Below are 21,619 nucleotides of genomic sequence, written 5' to 3'. Positions count from 1 at the left end.
TTAGGTTCAGATTTTGGAACTAGTTAAAATGTTTCACAGTTTATTTAAACAGACTGAATGTGGGATTTAAAGCATTGAAATAATTGAATGGAAACAGAAAATGGAAGTCTGTGGGAAACAAAAGTTTATTTTGTATCATTACATTTTTCAAGAGTATTTTTATTGCTTAGCTGTTTTTAGGACATCATGCTCTTCAGCAGTTGTGAAAGTAGTTACAACTTAAAGAGGAAGGATTGAGTTCACAGATTAACATCCTGAAGTGCTAATATCTCTAAATAGAAAAGTGATGAGTGAAGGAAAGAATAAGAAAAGTTAAGAGTTGCAAATGGGCTGCATTGCTGAGGTGTTGTGGAAAAACTGTAATTTGAGGTGTGCCTTGAACAGTGTCACAGTAAGTGGGAAATGTAGGCAGTATTAGATGTTACTTGAGGCTAGGTTGGTTTCTCTGTTCTCCGTAATCTCAGTCCCTTGTTGTGAAGGGGTTTTTGTGGTATCAGTGGGTGGGGCAGCAATCATGCATGTGGTGACATTTTATGTAATTAGTGTGCCACATCACAGTGCATGATGTAATCCAGTTGTGCACGCTATAGGTGTGTTTGTATTGATTGGTTCCAATTGCAGAGAATCGATATTTGCTTAGGCACAGCTTGGATATGACTAGTAATGGTGTATAACTTACAGTATAGACTTGTAATTTTGGAAAGGAAGGTAGCTATCTTAAGATGTCTTAGTTCCTGTTCTCCCCCCCCCCCCCGCCCCGCCCCGTTACATGGCCATTTTATGTCAAAATCTTCCAGGGAAGGAGCAGCACATTAATTCTTCGAGTTAGAATAAATTCTTATGCTCCTTTTCTATTAGCTTATTTTTTGGGATTTGTCTGTAACTGTTTTCATCAGTATCACAAAGTCTGTAGAAAGATCTAAAACAATTCACCACTTTGGAAGTCTTAACTAGTTACCTGATGTTGACTGTTTTCAGGTAGGAGAACATTCTTCAGAGACAAGATGAAAAAAAAGGAATTTTCCCTTTGGGGTTTTCTTCTGACATAAAAGAAAATAAAGCTTTCCCATCTTGTCATGCATTTAGATCAGAACCAGCCCGTGCAAGGGTGATGTATCTATAGCATTTTATAATAGACTACTGAATGTAATTTTAGATGGTCATTATATTGAGAATATGGAGGATGTGAAACTTCAGGTAAAAACCTTAAAAAAGCCCAACAAACAAAACCAACAACCCTCCCTTGCCCGAGTTCTTCCTTGAAGCTGCAGTGTTGATGGTTTGGTAGCAAAAAAAATATTTAAGTGATACTATATAGCATAGGTAGTGGTGGTGTTGCTTTCTCCATGCTGCTGTCATGGATGAGCACCCCAAGAGTTCAGTGGAAAACTGCTAGTTCAGCCTGTGGCCAAACTTACCATAGAATAGTGCCATGAACTTACTGGCTCCCTGCTAGCCTTGGTCCTTATGACACCAAAGGGTCTTGTTCGTGATTATCTGACCACCAAAATCACACAGACAATGGCTTTCACCTGCTGAGTGTAATGATCTACAGGGTATGGCTCCAGAGCCTGGAGACCTTTGAATGATGTTTCTTGTAAGCCCTGTTGAATATATGAGAATTTACCTAAGGCTTGCATTTTCCATTAGTTGTACTTTGTCCTTCTTTTGGGAATAGCTGCAGAAAGTGACAGAAATAGCTATCCTTGTTTCAAGAAATTAAATGCTTGAGATGTATACTTGTGGATGTGCCTGTATATACTTTTCTAGAAGAAATGAAGTTATATCTTAATACAAACTTGAAGCTTTGTGAGCATTAAAGAAGCATGTATTAAAAGTCTCTTCCTTTCTAGAGATCTTAATGTGCAATATGGGGTTCAGCAGCAGAATGGGGGGAATCCCTACTTGTTTATGCTGAAACTTCACATCACTGTTCTGTTTCTACAGCAGTACAGTACTGCTTTCTATATTTCTCCTCCTATGGATGTAATAACAGTCTAGAAGGAAAAAAACTGCTTAGTTTTACATCTCTCCTGTGAGTGATAAGTGCTTTCTACTTTGCCCTTGTGACACTATTTCTGCCAGTTCGTGCTTATTATGTGTGACTAATTTTGTTCTCATTCTTTTGAACACCTGGAACAACAGGATAAAATGATAGGCTTTTCTTGAACCACCTACTTATGATATGGGAGCACTCCCATCCCACGCCCTTTTCAGGAATCTAATAACCTGATCGTTGCTGACAAGTGCTTTTAGGATAAACTCTGTGTCAAAGATACTTCATGTCTTGGTTGAGTTTTCTCTGCTCTTCCTGGACTCACTTGGCCTGTCTTGTTTCTACCATGTGCTGCTTTCTGAGACTGCATTTGAGTAACTCAAGCTTATTTGTAGCTTTCTCACTTTCACTCTGTGTTTCAGTAAACAGTTTATATTTGTTCCTGAGAGACAGAAAGCCTTGACTTCAAGCTAGATCTCTGACTGGATTGTGGGCCAGTATAAATACCATTTCCAGAAGTGTTTTCAGAATTTAGTTTTAGCTTTGTGGCACCTCACCTGAAAGTACTTACTACAATGTGATAAGTACATATCACAACTGTTTTAATTAAAATATTTAAATAATTACATTACAAGAGTACCAGGATCTTGCTGCTGGATTTTTGTGTTCCATCATGTTCTTGACTTCTGTTGGCTCTCTGCGTTTCTTGATTTATTTCCAGAATTTTCTACCTGCTATTCATAACATTCTGCAGATTTTTCCATTGTCTTCCACATAGCCTTGAGAGTTTACTGATTATCTTATTCATGTCATCAGAGTCAATTCTCTGTTTATGCTGCTTACCTGATGCTTTTGTTATAGAATTCCTGTTTTGCTCTGCTGCATCTCAGGTTATGTTTCAGGCAAGGCATTCCAAGATGATTCTTTAAATGCTACAGTAAAGGCATTCTGAATAAAAGAAAAAAGTGAGTGTTATGTTCTTTTACTGGTAGAAAACATTAGATGTTTTCTCATGATGGAATATGGAAATTGTCTAGTCTGGATAATGTTATTAGAAAAGTAAGCAAGCCCTTCTGCCTTTTTAAGAAGCAATAACTAAAATGCTTCTGGGTGTAAATAATTACTTATAGCAGCATGTTACAAATAGATGCTAATAAGAAGTGGAGTTCCTAAATTATCAGTTGAGGGAGTCCAATTTCCTTGTTGTAGGTTTCTTTTTATTAACGCTAATGAGACTTGTTTTAAGGGGATAATAGACCTGTGCAGTATGACAAAAGCTGTACAGTGGCCAGAAGTTTCTGTTTAACAGAATAAGTGAATGAAATTCTTACTGCTTCTTTGCATTAGTACTACATAATGCCTGTTTTTTTGGTAGTATCACTATTTCTGATGACCTTAGAGCCTTGTCTTTTTTATAGTATAATTTTGTATGGAGAGAAAAGCAAGCTTCATTAGAGGGTTGTTTTATAAGAAGTAGAAAACAGTAGCACAAGTTCCAGTGATTTGAAGTGGTGCCATTGTATGTTGGGAATTGTTGCCTATTTTGTTTGTCGCCTTTGCCATTTGATAAAGATGATAGACTTCACTTTCTTCAGAGGGGATAGTGAATTTTATACTTAATAGTTTTGATCCTTCTTAGTTCAACAGAGCTTTCACTTTTCTTTCGGTCCTGCAATGACAGGATAAGGGCTTTTTCTAACGTTACATTTCAGAAGTTTTCATTTATGTATGGCAGGCAAGATACTTTTTAACTTGATCGACAGCTCAACACAAATAATTTCTGCAAAGTCCTCTTTGAACTTTTTAATGCCTTAATTCTGTTTTTGTGCTAAAATGTATGAGAATCAGTACTTACACATTGATTTGCCATATTAGAGTGCTGTGTCCTGTTCTTGGCTTCTCAGTATGAGAAAGATACAGGCTCACTGGAGCAAGTTCAGCAAAGGGCCATGAAGGTGACGAGGGACTGGAGCATCTTTCATATGAGGAGAAGCTAGGAGGGCTGGGACTGTTTGGCCTGGAAAAAAGTGGGCTTGCAGGGATCGTATCGATATGTATAAATATCTGATGAGGGGGAATGAAGAAGAGAGCCAGACTCTTCTCAGTGCCCAGTGACAGGCGAGGCAATGGGCACAAAATAAAACACATGTGAAATTCCATCTGAACACAAGAAAACACTTTTTTTACTGTGGGGGTGGTCAAACACTGGAATAAGTAGCCCAGACAGGTTGTAGAGTCTCCAGAATTCCTGGAGATTTCATTGGACACAGTCCTGGGCAACTGGCTCTAGTTGGCCCTGCTTGAGCAGAGAGGTTGAACTACATGATCACAGGAGGTCCCTTCCAATATAAATAGTTCTGTGACAATACACTTACAAGGGGGAAGGTTGTGAATGAATACAGTATAATATAAAGGTGTAATTTGTGATTTACAAGTCATACTTGAAATGCATTTAAGTACTGCCTGTTCAAATTGGGTAACACTGCTCAAGCACATCATCCTTCTCTTGATATAGCATGTGTATTGTTGCAACAATATGCTTATGTACACAGAGAAAACTTAAAACATCTGCATAAGCGTCAAGCAAAAGAATAGGGTAGTGTTAAAATACTATTCATTCATTCAGGTGTATTCATTTTAATATGAAAGCCTGTATCCATGGTACTAAACGGTATAGTTTTCTTAGTTGCACTGGTTAACATTGTAACATTTAGTTGCTGTGAAGACTGTTTAAGACAAGTCTTCATTACTTGTCTCCTAGTCTGGGTTATTCAGATAATAGCTAGTAATAAAATGTGTCCATAAATTGTAAAATCTTAGTTTTGAGTCGGTCAAGGAGGCTTTGTAAGCAGGTTTATTGGAATTTATGGTTGCCCCGTGTAGATGAAAAGTATATGATTTGCTGAGCCTACTTCTGCAAGGTTAAGTGTTTGTAATTGTTGAAGAAAACGGAGTACCTTCATATCCTCTGCTATTCTGCATCTCTCCTAAGGAGCCTTGAGCTATTTCTTGTTGCGTTTGTTCATCTCACAGCATAGGGGTGCTGAGGAAAGCAAGGCATAATAGCTAAAATATAGCACCTTCCACTGTGAAAGTCTTGTCTTCTCCTAAATGGGGAGACTTGACCCAACTTCAGATTGATTTTTTTTTTTCTTTAGGAATTAAAAAAAATAAAAATGCTCCTGATGCTTGATTTCTCCAGATCCCTGAGATTTGGAAATAAGCTGTCACTTGTGTTTGAATGATACTACTTTACTTTTCAAAATAAAGGCTACCTCTTGGAGGGGGGCAGGGGAAGTCAAAGTTTCTGAACTGTGTTTGGCTTTCAAAAAAAAAAAAACAAAAAACAAAACAAAACCAAAAAACTAAGGAATGATAATGCCTGTAGAGATGTTGCCTGTTGTTGGTGTGTGTGTTTTAATAAAAGAAAAAAGATTACTTTTTCTTTAAAAACTAATGTTTAATATAAGGTCTGAAATGCAACAGACTTCTCCCTCAAACCCTAAATCAGGCCCAGAACAAAAATACTGACAAATGGAGAAGAAATGCAGGAGGATGTGTGAATAAGGAATTCAAACTGTTGTAATTGAACACTTAGTATTCTAATGCTGATAAATAGGCTTCAATTTTCAGCTGATTCTCTGACTTCTGTTACAATTATGAATGAAAAAAGTCTATCCAGAGTCTCCAGGTTGCCTTTAAATAAAAGCTGCTTGCAGCTTCAAGGACCTATGTAGTTTGTGAAAGCTCTAATAAAGGTGATCAGACCGTATCTCCATTTGTCTCTTGTGCATATGCCAGAAGAGTTAACTACGTGAGAATTAATGATAAAAGCATGTTCTAAAGAAAAGTGTCAAATAAAACTTGCAAGATGTCCACCCAAGGGAAAACTGTATGTCTAACTGTGTATCTTAACCAACTTGAAGGTACTTCCTGCTGCTCGCTTATTTTAGTGCAAGGTCCTGAAAGGAGCTTTTGTGCTTTGTGTGAGAGTGTATTATTTTTTAATTGAGTTTTAATTAGGGTTTGGGGGGCAACAGTGGGAGAAGAGGCATAACTATAGCCACTAAAAAAGGTTATACTTGAATATAAATTACAGTTGCTGTGATAACCTTGACTTTAAATTGTTTACTACTTATGCTTAAGAGTGCAGGAGGCTGTTCAGTAGTTATGAAAACATTGGTGTTCTTGCTTGTCATGCCACTTGTCACCTGCGAATGTTAATGTCTTGCCCTTCAGTCACTTACCTAACAGCTAGACTTAATATGGGTAGTGCTTATCTAGCAAGTTCTTAAACATTCAATCTGGATTGACAGAGTGCAAAGAGTTTGAAAGCACCAAACATCTGGTTTTTGAGCTGTAAAACTGCCCCAGATTGTAGGAGGAGATCAAGAACTGCTGTGTTACTCTTGCAGGCATTGAGCGGGATTTCATGTGCTTGACTGTATGCAACTGGGTACATGCAGCCCATAGCTCAAGATCTAGTCTGCTTGTCAGGTAGCATCTGCAAGAGCTCAGCCTGTATAATGACTATTTCAGGCCTCATTGTCAAATGTGAAAGGAGAAGCAGCAGTTAAGGAGTGGGGTTTTTTTTGTCTGCCCCCCTTCCCATAGCTAGGAACTTGTAGTATCCATACCTCCATCATTATTTGAAAGGCAACGAGTAGGTTGTCATTAGATATAAACATAATGCTCAAGTAATGCTCTTACTTATTTTTGTAGAAGGTTACTTGCTTCATCTTCAGTATGTTCAGGCATCAGTGACTAGACTGGTCAAAGTCTAGTAAATTGCAGGGCTTTAAAAATTGTGTTTATATACATCTTAATGCTAAGGACTTGAAATACTTTTTTAATCTTTTAAATGGCATGTACCAGTTATGAAGTAAAATAGGAGGATAGTGGGTTTTGTCAGAAGCTTTTAAATTTGGAATCGTACTTGAAGCTGAAGACTGGAGTCTTGAATTTTAAGTACTGTCTGAAATTTGTAGGGGAGCCAAAGTGACTTTAGGAATTGTTCTCAATCAATAAAACCTCAAGGCTAGTGGGAAGATGATAACCACTGAACTTGAACTGTTCCTGACCTAAATTTTGCTTTTTAAAAGGAGTGGTTTAGAACTCCAGGAATATCTTTTACTAGTTGTACACTGATCAGCAAATACTGCAATTCTGAAGTGCATCAAAATTGTTTTTGTTTTCGTGCTGCCTGTATTCATGACTGTTTTCGTACTGGTTTAGGATTGCTGCCTTGTTGGGGCTTTGATTTCAGCCATTTTAATCCATCAGTTTCAGAGTGGTTATGTAGAAACTAATTTTACAATATTGAGCTTTCAGTTACTGCCTTTTACATTTAGTATTTCTGTAGGTCACTGCACCATGTTTTCACATATTTCTCTTCTCTTTTCATGTGTTACTGGGAAAAATCCTTGCAATTTTCTCCATGATTTTCCTGTATCTTAAAGGTTTCTTTTGTTAATGCTCAATCTAGTAAACATTTGTGTTTTGTGAACTAAAGAATAACCCTACATTCTTTTCCTGCATGTTGAAAATGCAGATCTGAGTTGCTTATGCATTATTTTTAATTTTCAGCTCTTCACTGATGGAATCACCAATAAACTAATTGGCTGCTACGTGGGTGACATAACAGACGATGTGGTTTTAGTTAGGATCTATGGAAATAAGACCGAGCTCTTAGTAGATCGAGATGAGGAAGTGAAGAGTTTCCGCGTGTTGCAGGCTCATGGTTGTGCACCTCAACTATACTGTACTTTCAATAATGGCCTGTGCTACGAGTTCATGCAGGGAGAAGCACTGGATCCAGAGCATGTATGCAATCCAGATATTTTCAGGTAAGCTTTTTATTTCTTTATTATTATTATTATTATTTCATTATTCAAGTTCTATGATGCATTTATGGTGTTCTGTCAGGCCCAAAGGATCTCAAGCTTAATTTATAAGCAGGCAGAAAAGAAATATTTCTATAAGCCTGCACTAAGTTGATGTTCACACTCTTGATAGTGCACTGTCCTCTGTCTTAGTTCATGGTATTTCAGTGCTGAACAAATGATCCTTGCTGCCTCCCTGGAAGACTATATATTCATTAGAGGTCTGCTTATTGTGAGTATTTTATACTTGCACATTACCATTAGGGACATCATTTAACATGGTGGAGTTGTAGGGGGCTGAACTTGATTAAAGCAAGCACTCCTAGCTCTGTTTCTAATACATTCCTTTTGTGAATAGGTTCAAGATAGTCTTCCATTGAGACATAATTTTTTTAAACTATTAGCAGTGAACAGAAAATGCTGATGTCTTAAGATTTTAGCTTTTCATGTATGCACTGAGTGTATTTGCCTAACAATGGCAGCTCATTTGAGTCAACTCTTCTAAAGATAAGCAAGTTGAAGAGCAGACTGTAAATATATGAAGTATGCATATTGTAACTGAACTCTAACCCCTCCCACCTCCCCTCCGGTAAGTAGTGCTGCTAATGACCATTTGAGTCTTTAAAGATGGTACCTTAATAGCTGTGCTGCTCTTGTTTAAACCCCTTTTGGATTCCCTTGCTGCATTTTTTACAGTCTTTCTGTTAAATATGGTAGTTGTCTTCTCTTGTTGCTAGGAAAAATATGATAAAGGACTGTCAGATCTATTGCAAATATAACATTCATTTAAACTTTGGTTTTTTAGACTCATTGCCAGACAGCTTGCTAAAATCCATACTATTCATGCACACAATGGATGGATCCCTAAATCTAATCTGTGGCTGAAGATGGGGAAATACTTCTCTCTCATACCCACAGAATTTACAGATGAGGAAGTAAATAAAAGGTAAGTATTTCATTATGTGCTTTCCAGATTTCCCATTCTTTCTTGTTGAGAGGTAGAAGAATGTTTAAAAATAGATTTGGGTTACCATGTAATGTTGAAGTTTGTAAAATTTTGAGTTCTGTCATACTCTTATATACTGAAGTAGCTATATAAATGTCAGATATGATAAGGAGAGACTTAATTCATTTGGTATATTGTGTATATATACATACAGTTCTTGGTTTGATTGGATGCTTAAATGATGGTAGTTTTCTTGACCTTGGTTCTTTAAAAAGAGTAAAGTGAAGTACTTCAGGTAGTTGTGTCTCACAGCTTTTAAGAGATCCATCAGTCTCCCAATCCGAGACCTATGTTCTGCGATGAGTACTGAAAGCATATTTTCTGGGGTTGCAGGAGTCCTGCTTGTTGTTCATTCTAACCTGCACCTCTTTGCTGTCCTGTATTTGTTCAGTTTATAAATTTGTCCAAAAATGGGTGGCATAAAAGTAAAGTTAATGAAACGCTGTTCTGAGTGATGGGAAGCTCCCAAAGTGTTTTCCAGAGGAGGAAAAGGTATCTGCACAGTCATTCTAGACTTATGCTATCATGGAGTTTCACTTAGGTTTAAGGGTTTAATTACATCTTGTTTTTAGCATCCCAGTATAGCTCTTGACTTGTAAAACAAACTATTTTTTCTTGGGAGCTTAACAAAATAAGAAAATATTTCCAAAGGGTTCTAGCATCAGTCACTGGAAGGTTGGGATGAGAGGAACGGCAAAACTAGGAGCAATGTTTTACATTTACATTAACCTAAATTTCTGTGCTGTAATCTAAAGCTTGAGTTGAAGACAATGTTTCTCGGGGATTGGAGATCAAACTTTTTAGCTAAAACTGTTATTTGGAAGTGTCTGTGCAATATCCTCAAACTTCATATCAGTCAGTAAGCAGAGTCCAGCTTAAAAACATTCTTCATAGAACTTATTTGAAATCACTGATACCAACTGCCCTTCTTGCTGCATTGTAATTAAAGAATGATCCAGCAAAGTTGTTTGATTTTTTTTTTTCTTCTACAACATAACATTTCTTAAGAATAAGAAAACTGGGAACTTGAGTAGTTAATTGAAAGTCTAAAAGAGAAAATGCTTACTTAAGCATATTTACTGTGACTAGAACCAAAAATTATTCCTAACTTCCTCTGTATAGATACATATAGTACTTACTGTGTATTCTACTTGAAGGAAGTAATGTAATGTGAGCAAAAAGTGAATGAAATTCATGCTATAACACTTTTAATCTTTACTCCTTTAAAAAATATGCAGGATTGTGTTCAAGTTCTACTCCTGAATTTTGGACTACTGTCATTTTTACAGCACAGACGATCTTTAGAGAATTGTTTTTTGGGAGGACAGGGAAAGAATTGTTGTAATTTGACTGCCGTAGTGCCAGGGGAAAGAGTGCTCTAGTTTGGGAGACGGTCTATTGAGTTATTTGAAATAAGAATTTACAGGAAAATAACTTGTTACTTCATCACAAATGCTTGGTATAGAACACATGGTACTAAATATTAACACTCGAACTTCTTATACCTGAAAAGATTTTTAAGTGACATTCCAAGTCCTCAAGTTCTTCAGGAAGAGATGGCCTGGATGAAGGAAAGACTGTCAAATTTAGGATCACCAGTGGTACTCTGTCACAATGACCTGTTGTGTAAGAATATTATTTACAACAAGAAACGAGGTAGGTATTGAACTAAACAGTAAGTAGTGGCTTAGTTTATGCTGTAATTGCATTTGCTGCATCAGTAATGTCATTTTACTGACTTTAGTGAGTGAACTCAATTTGAGCTTTTAAGTACTAATTACCAATGTAGTGATAGTGATATCTGCAAATATTATGTTGCTTAATTAGCTAATTCTCATCTATACGTTACTGTACAGAGGAAAAATGTTGGTGTTCCTTGCTTTACTTTAATGAATTTGTTAATCCCTAGCCTGCCTGTATGACTACACTTCAAAGTATGCAATTGTTTGTTAATTCTATTCTAGTCATATAAACCTTTTTGGAGGAAAAAAAAATCATACAAGCATAGAAAATAAGCTGAAGACGTTATGTCCTATAACGTGTATTGTTCTGGTTTGTGATTGTGGGAAGACACCTTCATAATGAAGTATCTTATTGATACTTAATACTACATTCTGCGACTCAACTTATTTGCTGCGTGAGGTACATAGGCATCTTAAAGATTTATTTTGTAAATACATACTTCAACAGTTGTAGGCAGTACACATCTTGGCAAAGATGAACTACATTTTTGTTTTTATTATAATAAATTCAAGTCATAATTCATGTTATTAAAGAATGCCTTAACTAAAATCTATAAAGCTTCTGTATAAAACTACAGTTTCTTTTGTTTCTGGATTTTAGTGGTTTGAGGTTCGGTTACTAAATGAATCAATTAAACAGGATATTGAAACAAAAAAGGCAAACTTGCGACACTAAAATGGCCATGGTGCAGTAAAAATGCACAACTTCCCTCCCATTTCAAATATCTGAGCTCAGCTGAGTGCAACAAATTCATCATGTTAGATCAAAATTTTTCTTTTGAAGTGAGGATTACATATTCCTTCTAGTAGCTTCGTTTTTGTTTGTGACAGTTTGATAAGGCTGTTGGTATGTAAGCCAAAAGTATGTGAAGTAAGTGACTGTGAATGGAACTGAAGTATTCTCCATCAGTCGTCATTGATCTGTGACCTTTTAAGCTTATATGCCTTAATTTCTAAATAAAAACTAACAAAAACATGCTGGAATTGGTTCTAGTATGAAAACTGGCTGTGTATGTATAACCAATTTCTGTATTAGATATGCACTGAATGCATGTGAATTGAGAAAAGAGAGTCTTTTGGTAGTTTCTATACAAGTTTCCCTCTGCATAATACCATTTTGAAGGGAATTGCTAGTACTTCTAGTTCTGTAGGTACATATGTATATATACCTGTACAATGCTATTAAGAGCAGTTTTAAATTCTAAGAATTCAGTATGAAACTTCAGTGGTTTTACTTAGTTTCAATGCTGGTTGTAGTTCTACTTAAAAAGAGGAGGAGGGGGGAAAGCATGGAAGGTATGCAAAAAAAGAAAATCAGATTGTGGTCTTAAACACATTGGAGTTGTGATACTGTAATACCAAAAATAAATCTATTGTGTGTTTTTTTCAGTGCTGAAACTACCTTGAGTTTTAGCATTCCATAACAGACCCATTGAGGTAAAAGTAATTTTTATAGTCACTTTTTGTAGTAGAACCATGCTGCAAAAAAATCTGAGTAATTCCTTTAAAAGGCTCACTATCATGGTCAATAGGCTTGAAGTTCCTACTTTTAAAACAAATGCTATATGCTTTTCTTTTTGTAAACAGAATGGAGGAAAAAACAATGCCAGCAGTGCATCACTTATGAGCAATCCTACAATAACAAGTGTGTGAGTGCTTAGTGTTTGGGGACAGGGTGGGGAGGAGGGAGGTACATAAAGCACTTTGGCTTCAAGCTAGTTGTAAACATCTGGGGGGGGAAAGACTTAGAAATATGAAATACATATATTAAACTTATGTTTGAATGTTGCACATGTACTGTGTTGTAGCACTTCTAAAATCTGGGTACAACAGGTACCATTTTCATAGTAACCAAACCTCAATGCCATCTGTAGAATATTTGTCTGTTGTTTGAAAGCTGTTTCTTACAGTATACTTTTTACAGAGCAAAAAATATCAATCTGTCTGTTAGTACAATCTTAAGATGAGGAACATGATTTTAGAAGTGGAAGCCCAGCTTTTAACTGTAAATAAACATGTATTGCTGGAATTCTGTTTAGCAGAGCAAAAGCTTTTATTGGTATACAAATAATTTTGCAAGAGCACAAAATAGAATCTTTAAAGATGTACTTCATTAGGAATGACATCAAACTGTACGAAGGTAGTTAACAGCTTTGGTGATGCTGTACTCTTACTAAACTTACTCTTCTGCCTAGAAAGGCTTCTGTGTATGAAAAACCTTGGTGACCCTAAGCTGGAACTAGAGAGAGAATCGGTCTTCTAGATTAACTACTATTTTTTTCTCTCCACAGTAAAGTTTGAGCAAAGCTGGTAGTGTTTATCTGGCTTTTCAGAAGCTGGCACAAACAAAATAACTCATTTGTTTTAGCAACACTGTATTTATTTTGTTTGAATTCTTAATTTGCACACTTACTAGGCATGGGGTGTGTGTGTGTACATGTGTTTTAAGCTAAAGACTATCAACAGATACTAGGACTCCTGTCCAATGCAGTTAGAATGATTGTGGCTTGTCCCAGTGCTTTGCTTTAGACTTGTCCTCTGCATTAAATTCATGTTAAATTTTCAGACTTGAAAGAAGAATCATAGTTGTGCCACATACTGCTTTTAAAAAGAATCAGTCTTATGTACTTAAATGTTATTTATGAGGCTGGAATAGCATGTTGAGTGCTAGCTTCATTTAATGGAGTGTTACTTGTCTTACTTGAATTTGTTCATGCTGTGGCTGAGAGAACTCTGCCTCTTGCTGTTTTGTTAATGTCCGTTTGCAGTCACTCAGGATATGAAAATTTGCAAGTGTAACTTTACATAACTTTAATTATCAGTGTGAACTACTTCGAAGGATATAACTCAGAGCTTCATGTTGCTCTTAATTACAATTTGGGTATCAAGATAGTCAATATGCTTGATGCTTAGTACTGCTTATTTTTAGACCTTGTGTTCTGATGCTCTTAGTTTGGTGGTTTTTCTTTTCCAGCGTGACCTGGGAGTTTCCAAAAATACCTGATGTTTTAAGAGTATTCAAATACTTGCTATTCAATAAGACCAATTATCAGTATTCTTTTGTCTGTATCTGTGCTCTTTTTGAATGTATTAAAATCACCTGCCAGGAAGTTAAGTGTGTAGGTAGATGGCTAGTTTTGTTCTGTTTATTCCCTCTGCCTACCCAATGTTTTCTATGATGTTTCTCCTCCTTTGGTAGGAGTCTGTGGGTGCTCAGTGCTTCTGAAGACTGAGGTATGTTTAAGGCTTCTGGTTTTGATCTAAAAACCTTTTTTTTTTTTTGCAAAGATATATTGGGTATTTATAGCTAAAATTATTCTTTGGGTATACGACCCGTTTGTGAATTTTCAAGTATGTTCATAGCATAGATCATTGTCTTTACCAAAGCTGTCTTCTAGGGCCTCAGTGGCTCACCTGATGAGCCGGATGGATGGAACTCAGGATGCATCATTCTGCTGTGGTAACTACAGCTAGGACTTGCACGTGGAAAGTGCTTACCTTATTAAACCATTAAAAGTGAAGAGCGGCTAGAAAGAGAGGTGTCATCACCCTCCTACCTTTCAGTTTCCTGAGGAGATCTAACGTGTCCTCTTGACTACTACTTGATCTATTTAAAAATTCCTGTTTACGGAATTTCTGTAAATTTCTGGTGTATGGAACACAACATGTATTCCATTTTGTGTCCTTATGTAGTTTTCATAGATTACATTGCATGTTGTCTACAGTAGTAGACCCCTTGATGAAAGGAGTGTGTTTCAACTTGAAATGTTGAATACTCTTGATGTCTCTATTCCTGTTGATAACAGTAGCTTCTCCAGAGAGATGGTAGAGCTTAGTTTTAAATCATGTCTCACTTTAATAAAATACAAATACATTTAGACTAGTGTCTGCTGTTGGTCTGCCTGCTCCCAGTGAAATCAGTGGGATGTAAAAATTCTTTGTACTTACTAAAAACCTCAAAACAAAAGCTAGCTGCTTAACTACTAGTGTAAGCCATATCTTTTTAGAAGTGGCTTTCCTGTATGAACTGCAGTAAATCTTAAAAGTAACTTCTAATACTGTGGATATTTAAACAATTAATGCAAAGTTTCTTCTGCTTCTTCTAAAACAAGGTAGCTGAGACACGTATGCATTTATGAAGTGACAAACATGGTTTTTGCTTTCTTTCAGTTTCACAGAAAGAACTGTGCATCTTTATTTTGAGACTTTCATGCAAAAATTAAACTTAAGGTTGAGTTCCACAGTAGCATAAGTCTGAAAGAGATCAGTAAAAATGCAGGACTTTTTCACTTTGAACTTTTGTCTTACTGAATGTGAGTTTGCCAAATTTTCTTCATCTGCTACAGATTAGGTATGCCATTGTTGCTGCCTTGTGGTGGCATGCACTGTGCTACTTGTGCACTGACTGGAGGTTTATCACATGACTTGTTCACATGCATTTCCCCATAGGAGAGTACCTGGTAACAGCCTCATTTGTATCTTGTTAGATTCAGTTTCTTACTGTATGTAATATTATTTATATCTGGAAGTAAGTTTTAAATATTAGCTGTATTTAAAAATACATAATAGCACATTCAAGATGAAATTTGCACATGAAAGAAATTTAAAGTATTTCTTATGTTGATATTTCGCAGGTAGACTTTTACCTGCCATGTTTATATTTTATGTGGGGGAGGAAAGAAAACCCTCTGAATACAAGCAATATCAAATGTTTGGGGGTGTGTGTAGGGGGGAAGTTCAGGAGATCAGCTGTGTAGCAGAATATTAACCAGGGTTGGGCTGTGCATTTTGACTGGCTGGTAACTTACAGGTGTTTCTTCTTAAAAGTAGTACTAAAGAACCAGTGGGAAATGCAAGCATATGCAAGTATATTAACTTGTGCCAGTGCTTGACTGGCAGATTCATCTGTGACGATATTGTAAGATCTTGGCTGCAGCTGCTGTAAAATTTCTTGTCCCTTCAGAGTTCTAGAGAACCTCAATTTTCCGTTGCCAACAAGATTTTCCTGGGAGGAGCTTGCCACTCTGCAGGCCATTTTCATGTTGGTTTGTCAGAGCCTAAAAGGTTTAACCTCATAACCTTGGTAAGCAATCCTCTCTTTCTGTGGAAGTAAGGGTGTAAACTCTGACTTGGAGGATTGTGACTAAGTAATTTTGTTTGTGTTTTGGGGTTTAACTTTCATTAGAAGTGCTTCAACAAGAAGATTTATCCATCTGGAAAAGATTAATGTGTTAGTATTTCAAATATGGTAAAGATGAACTGCATAGATACGAGGAACACTTCTAACAAAGTTGTTCTGTGATAACATGGTCAGGACATTTATCTGGAAAATCTATTGTATTTGATATGTGTAATATCCATAAATCTTAAGGAGGGAGTATATTAGACACTTAAAATCCTTAGTCTAGGAAATACATAACACACTTAACATTATTCTTGATTTACTTTTTTTTGACTGGGGCTTCTGATAGTTAGCATTAGTATCTGTAAGATGTTTTAAGTCATGCAAAGAAGATTGTTCATTGTAATGGAAGGAATATGTTTTTATTGAGTAAATATGCAGCTAGTCATCAAAAGAATGGGTGTAGAGAGGGAGAAGGGTGCAACTGTTAAAATTACCCATTTCACCATAGCAGTAGGCAATGTAAGGTTTTACATTTTGATATTCTAGTGTGAACAGCTCTTAACCCATTGCTTCCTTTTCTGATATTTTTACTAATTTCACTGGTTTCCCTTAAAATACAAGAGCTCTAGTTTTACCTAATCCTTCTTGTTAATGTCTTGACTGTTTGTGGTGTAGACATTTTTGAGCAGGTTCAATGCTGTATTACCTTGAGTGAAGCGTTTTACTCAGCTTCGCTATAGGTAAATGTAATTTGGAAACATTTGGGGCTGTTTGCTGCTTTATCAGACCTTGTTTACATAACATTACATAGTTTCATAGTTTCGAGGCCTTGAGGGTTGTCTGATGGTTTCTTGAAACTAGTTAAAGCCAGCTAAAAAAAGCAACAATTAAGAATACTCTTGCTTTGTAAGTGTGGTTGGAGGAAGCAGGAAATAGCAACATGTTGCAACATGTTAGTCCACTGTTGTTGCACACTTCTGGGAGAATAAACAGGACTGTTCTTTTTTTAAGTCCGGGAAAAATTGATCTGCTATTTCTACATAAAGTTTAAATAAAGGATCCGCTACTATATTTCTTATTTTGAAGGTAAGGGATGCCCTCATGTGGTAGAACTTAAAATTGAAATTCTGCTATTCAGAGTTTAAAAATAGAGAACTGTAAGCTCTAAGTAATTATTTAAGAGCTTTCTGGAATGAATATTTAAGGAAATCTCATATCATAAAAATCACAACCTTACCCTGGAATGTCTGAGTGCACACAACGGGGCACAAGTAAGATGGGTGTGTTTTGTTTTTCCCCCAAAACTTCAAAGGACACCAAAGGATTAGGGCTGTGACTTCTTTTGATACGGACTCTGATGTTGCTGCTGTTGTGTCTCACATAGGTGATGTGCAGTTCATAGACTATGAGTACTCTGGATACAACTACCTGGCGTATGACATTGGCAATCACTTCAATGAATTTGCAGGTAAAAATTGGATTTCTGAGGTAGAGGTAAACTGGTTTTATTAAAAATAAAAACTTATTCTTGCACACTCTCTTTTTTCTCTGCCTGTATATCTAGATACACCTATATAGCTGTTTATCTGATAGTATCAAAATATGTTAATGTGTCATCTTGCAGGCCAGTTATGCCCTTCCTTTGCAGTTCTGCTAACCCAGAAATGAGAACATAATGTCCTAAGTTTTGACAGAGTTAGATAAATACAGAACTTGCAGCTTTCACAGTATCCTTCTGTGAAATGACACAGCAGAGACTCAGCCCACTGTAATGAAACACTGCAGATATATCTTTTACAGCATAGGTATATATTGAGAATATGCTGTGTGGTTCCACAGTTCCAAATGGCAGGCTTATACGGGTTTTTTTTTGGTGGCTTTGCATGTGTGTGCTAAGTACTTGCCCTTGAGTCGTGTCCTAAAATGAGAAGTAAAAGCTAAGACTCCGTGGTAGGACAAAGGTGGGATTTTAGGAATAAGGTGCTGGTAGACTCATTCATTTACTAGTTCAGATTTTTTCAGGGAATGCTCATTTTGTTTACTCCATAAGAGAGAAATAACCTTGGGTGTATGCTGTATTATTTCAGAAGATGGGGCAACAGGAAAAACCTACATAACGATTAGTATAGATGGAAAGTGCAGTATGGTGAAATTAGGAGCCTTAATCTACTAGTCGTTGTTTCACAAACTGAATGTTAAGTCTAGATAACTAAAAAAAAAAAAAAATCAGAGTGTATACTTGGTCATTTAAGTATTCATAATGCAAATGCTTTTTTCTTGAGGCTTCTCTCAAAGCCAAACTTGTTGAATTTCAAAATACAAGTAGAATATGTATGTGGCTGAAAACATATACAGCGCAAATCTTTCTACTGTGTTGAATGCTCCGATTAGTGTGTGAGAAGTTCTTGCCAACATGTAACTGATAAAATCAGGTCAAAGTAAAAAACACTGATGTTTGTCCACATCAATTTGTGCATATGTGTTAGGGGCAAGGAGGGGGGAAGTAGTCCAGTAATGTGATTCTAATGGTCTTTTAAGACACTGTAAGGTTCTAATAGGTATTTTTTTTGTTTTTCTAGGAGTAAATGAGGTAGACTACAGCCTTTATCCAAACAGAAAATTACAGGAACAATGGCTGAGATCTTACCTGGAGGCCTACAAAGAATATAAAGGATTTGGCACAGAAGTCAGTGAAAAAGAAGTTGAAGTTCTATATGTCCAAGTCAATCAGTTTGCACTGGTAAATAACAAACTGCTGATTAGAATATATTACATGCTATAGGGAAGCCTGCTACTCTATGGACAAATGTAATTGCCAGTTTCTTACTCTGAGTGCTGTGGTATGTAAAGAAAAACTTCCTTAGTCTGTTCTATGGAAACTTTCTGTAATTTTGTCTGTTAAAAATTCTCTGTAGAATATTTCTAGTGAAAGAGGCAGTGAGCATTCAGAAAACAAGATGAGCTTTTAGCGAGTATTTGTATTGGCTGTTTATTGGTCTGGCAAGTTTCTGAGTTGGCTAGAGCTTATGGTGGGTCTGTGTTGAACTTTTTCTTGTAAGGGTAAGAAGACAGAAGAGCAAGGTAGTACTTCATAAAGACCTATAAACCTTCTGAATTTGAAAGCCTTTTTAAAGTAAGATGATAAAATTTTTTGTTAAAAACCCAAAGTATCCTAGTTTAAATTTTTTTTACAGATAATTAGGTCACTCGAGTCTTTCAGTACTACCTTAACTCTTTTCTTGCCTGTGGTGTCTTGGCAAGCAAGGAGTTGCTTTAGATTTGGTTTTGGTCACTTTAGCGGCTTAAGTTGTAGCAAAGTGCACATGTAGTCTCTTGTGGTTCCCTGGAAGTTCTGCCTTTCTGTAGAGTGTGAGGGCTGTCTGTGTGTCTGCTCCCTGCTCCTCCTGTATCTTGTGCATTATAAGCTGTCTCCTGTCTGTCAGTCTGTCTTTCCAAGACTTTGAATGTAAAAGCTTTGTTCCCTTGTTCTTTCCCTTTGAAAGAATGAGCGTGTTCAATTTTGATCTGCCTTCAGAAAATTCCACCTGGCTTTGGTGCCTTGTCCTTCAGGGAAAAAAACCCACATCATTCATGGAGGTAGAATAAGAAGTCAAATAGGTGTGGCATTGAGTCCTTGAATGCCCCAATTATGTATACTGTTAGAAGCAGTTAGAAGATGTCATGGTGGTTCCCCCCCCCAGCTTTATCTCTGATTTCTGAAGATACTTTACAGGTTCACATTATTTGTTATGTTTTCTGACTAGCCCTGATCTTCTTTCGCCTAGGGGATGTAACAGGAGATGTTACAGCAAAAGTGCCTTTTACCCAACAGCTAGATAATTTTATTTTGCTTTCTTCTGAAGAATAACATGCCAAGCTATTTGTAGGACAACTGAGGCTAAGAAGCCAGTTTGGCCTTATTTCAGTCCTCTTTCTGACTAATCCAAGCGCACCTCTGTTACTGTAATACCTTCATTTTTCTGGCAAAAAGCTAATGGTTGCAGTGAGGAAATACAGTTCACATTCTAGGAAGATGATTATTAAACAAGCCCTTAAAAAATACCAGCTTGTTTGCTGTTATTTTAAAATATCTGTATTATCAACTGTTACTGTTCAATTTAGCTGTCCCATTAATCTAGGGAAGTTCTATTTGCAATTAAGTAGACTGGTGGCCTGTTTCAAAATACATAGCATCATTTTGTCAGTTTTAAACTGTGGTCACACTAATGTTTAAGAGGATAGAGTTCTGTTTAGAGAACAACTCAAGACCTGCCTATAGACCACACATGATGCACAAATACTGCCAAACACTCTCGTGTTGGTTAATGTGGGAAGAAGCTTTGTTTAAGAGAAAATACGAACTAAAGTTAATGGATGCTGGTGTAAAATGCCAAACTGCTCACTATCAGGTGAAGTTATCTAAACTAGAGGTACAAGAAAGATGCATGTGTATGTACAGTAGTTACCATTTTAAGGTGTTTTCAGGCGTGTGTGCATGCATGTCTTCTACACTTCTGGTAAAGTGTTACATGCAAGCTTCAGGAAGCAATTTAGGTAATTACTGTAAGCAGTTATTTACTGAACAGAAGTCGGAAGTATATCACTTGTAACCTGGGTGGTCCAGAAATGTCTTCCACAAGGAGACTATCAAGCTCATGGCCATTACATATATTTGTTCATTTGAAATATAATAACAATCATATCATTAATGTAATCCATAGCTTCAATCTGAAACTGAACATAGGCCTCCAGACTACTTACTTGGACTTGTAATGGAAGTAAGTTTGGAACAGATGAGAGATTTGTGTAAATGCTGATGAGTTAGAGGTTCTGTTACATAGCTACAGATCAGATCTCTTTATCCAAGTCTGTAGTGAAAGTGAGTTATAGTTATAATGGTCTAAGGGTTGTAATCAAGGATTCAAAAGGAATTTCATATTCGCACTAGAGTAGAGTACATGTAGAATAATATGTATTTAATTAGCAACAGTAGAAATGAAAGTTGTATTTCTGTGCATTTTTCTAACATGGTGTATATAGTTGTACAACAGTCTAAGAAGAGATGACCTATTTCATAAATGCAACATTATTTTTCTTGAAAACAATACATGGAGAGTCAGGAGGCCAATGGATTTACTCCTCTGATTGCCAGTAATTAAATCTATACTACTCGTTTATCAATCTCTTTGGTAAAGAGATATCAAATAACTTTACAAAAAGTTTTGAGTTTTGAGAGTTCTCTTGTAGTTAAATTTTTGTCTTAATGTGAGAATATGTTTACATGTTGGGTTTTATATAATGTTAATCTTTCACTAATAATTTTTTTCTTTCAGGCTTCCCACTTCTTTTGGGGATTGTGGGCTCTAATTCAAGCCAAATATTCCACCATTGACTTTGATTTTCTAGGGTAAGTGTGCTTGCTACATTTAATCATAGAATACTTGAGGCTGGAAGGGACCTATGGGGCCATCTAGTCCAACAGCCCAGCCAGCTATCAGAAACGGAGATCTGAGCAACAGACCTGATCTATGTGATCATACTATAACTCTTTAATTTTTAAGAGAAAACAAGACAGTAAAAGCTGTTTGTGCTTTTTGTTGCTGAAAGTTCTCTAAATTAGTATGTGCCTCTAGGCTAAAACACATAGTATAACAAGGCAAGGAACATACCTAGAGGAGTAAATGTTTTTGGGCATTGAGTGTTGTGGGGGTTTTTGTTGGAGAGACAAAGGCATAAAAGCCGAGTTGGTCAGTGTGGTGCATTATCTGTCAGATGCAAGACTACGTTTCCAACTGTAAGAGTCAAGCAAGAAACGGGGCTCTTGTACAGAAGAGCTTGTTTACTTCTTATTGCATTGAGTTGATCTTG

At 36.5% G+C, this 21,619-nt stretch overlaps 1 protein-coding gene across 1 annotated transcript in view; it reads left to right on the top strand.

The window, feature by feature from the left end:
• Positions 1-21,619, top strand: part of ETNK1 (ethanolamine kinase 1) — a 33,974-nt gene that overhangs the window by 4,570 nt on the left and 7,785 nt on the right. Inside the window, exons 2-7 of the mRNA XM_072874982.1 lie at positions 7,583-7,842; positions 8,684-8,824; positions 10,398-10,540; positions 17,136-17,219; positions 18,331-18,491; positions 21,085-21,158. Coding sequence (XP_072731083.1) covers positions 7,583-7,842; positions 8,684-8,824; positions 10,398-10,540; positions 17,136-17,219; positions 18,331-18,491; positions 21,085-21,158 — 863 coding nt within the window. The remainder of the gene's footprint in view (positions 1-7,582; positions 7,843-8,683; positions 8,825-10,397; positions 10,541-17,135; positions 17,220-18,330; positions 18,492-21,084; positions 21,159-21,619) is intronic.

Source organism: Ciconia boyciana, chromosome 1 (assembly GCF_034638445.1).
Source record: "Ciconia boyciana chromosome 1, ASM3463844v1, whole genome shotgun sequence".
In the NCBI taxonomy this organism is placed as follows: domain Eukaryota; kingdom Metazoa; phylum Chordata; class Aves; order Ciconiiformes; family Ciconiidae; genus Ciconia; species Ciconia boyciana.
Note: the sequence above shows the minus strand (reverse complement) of the source record. Positions and strands in the feature narration are given on the sequence as shown.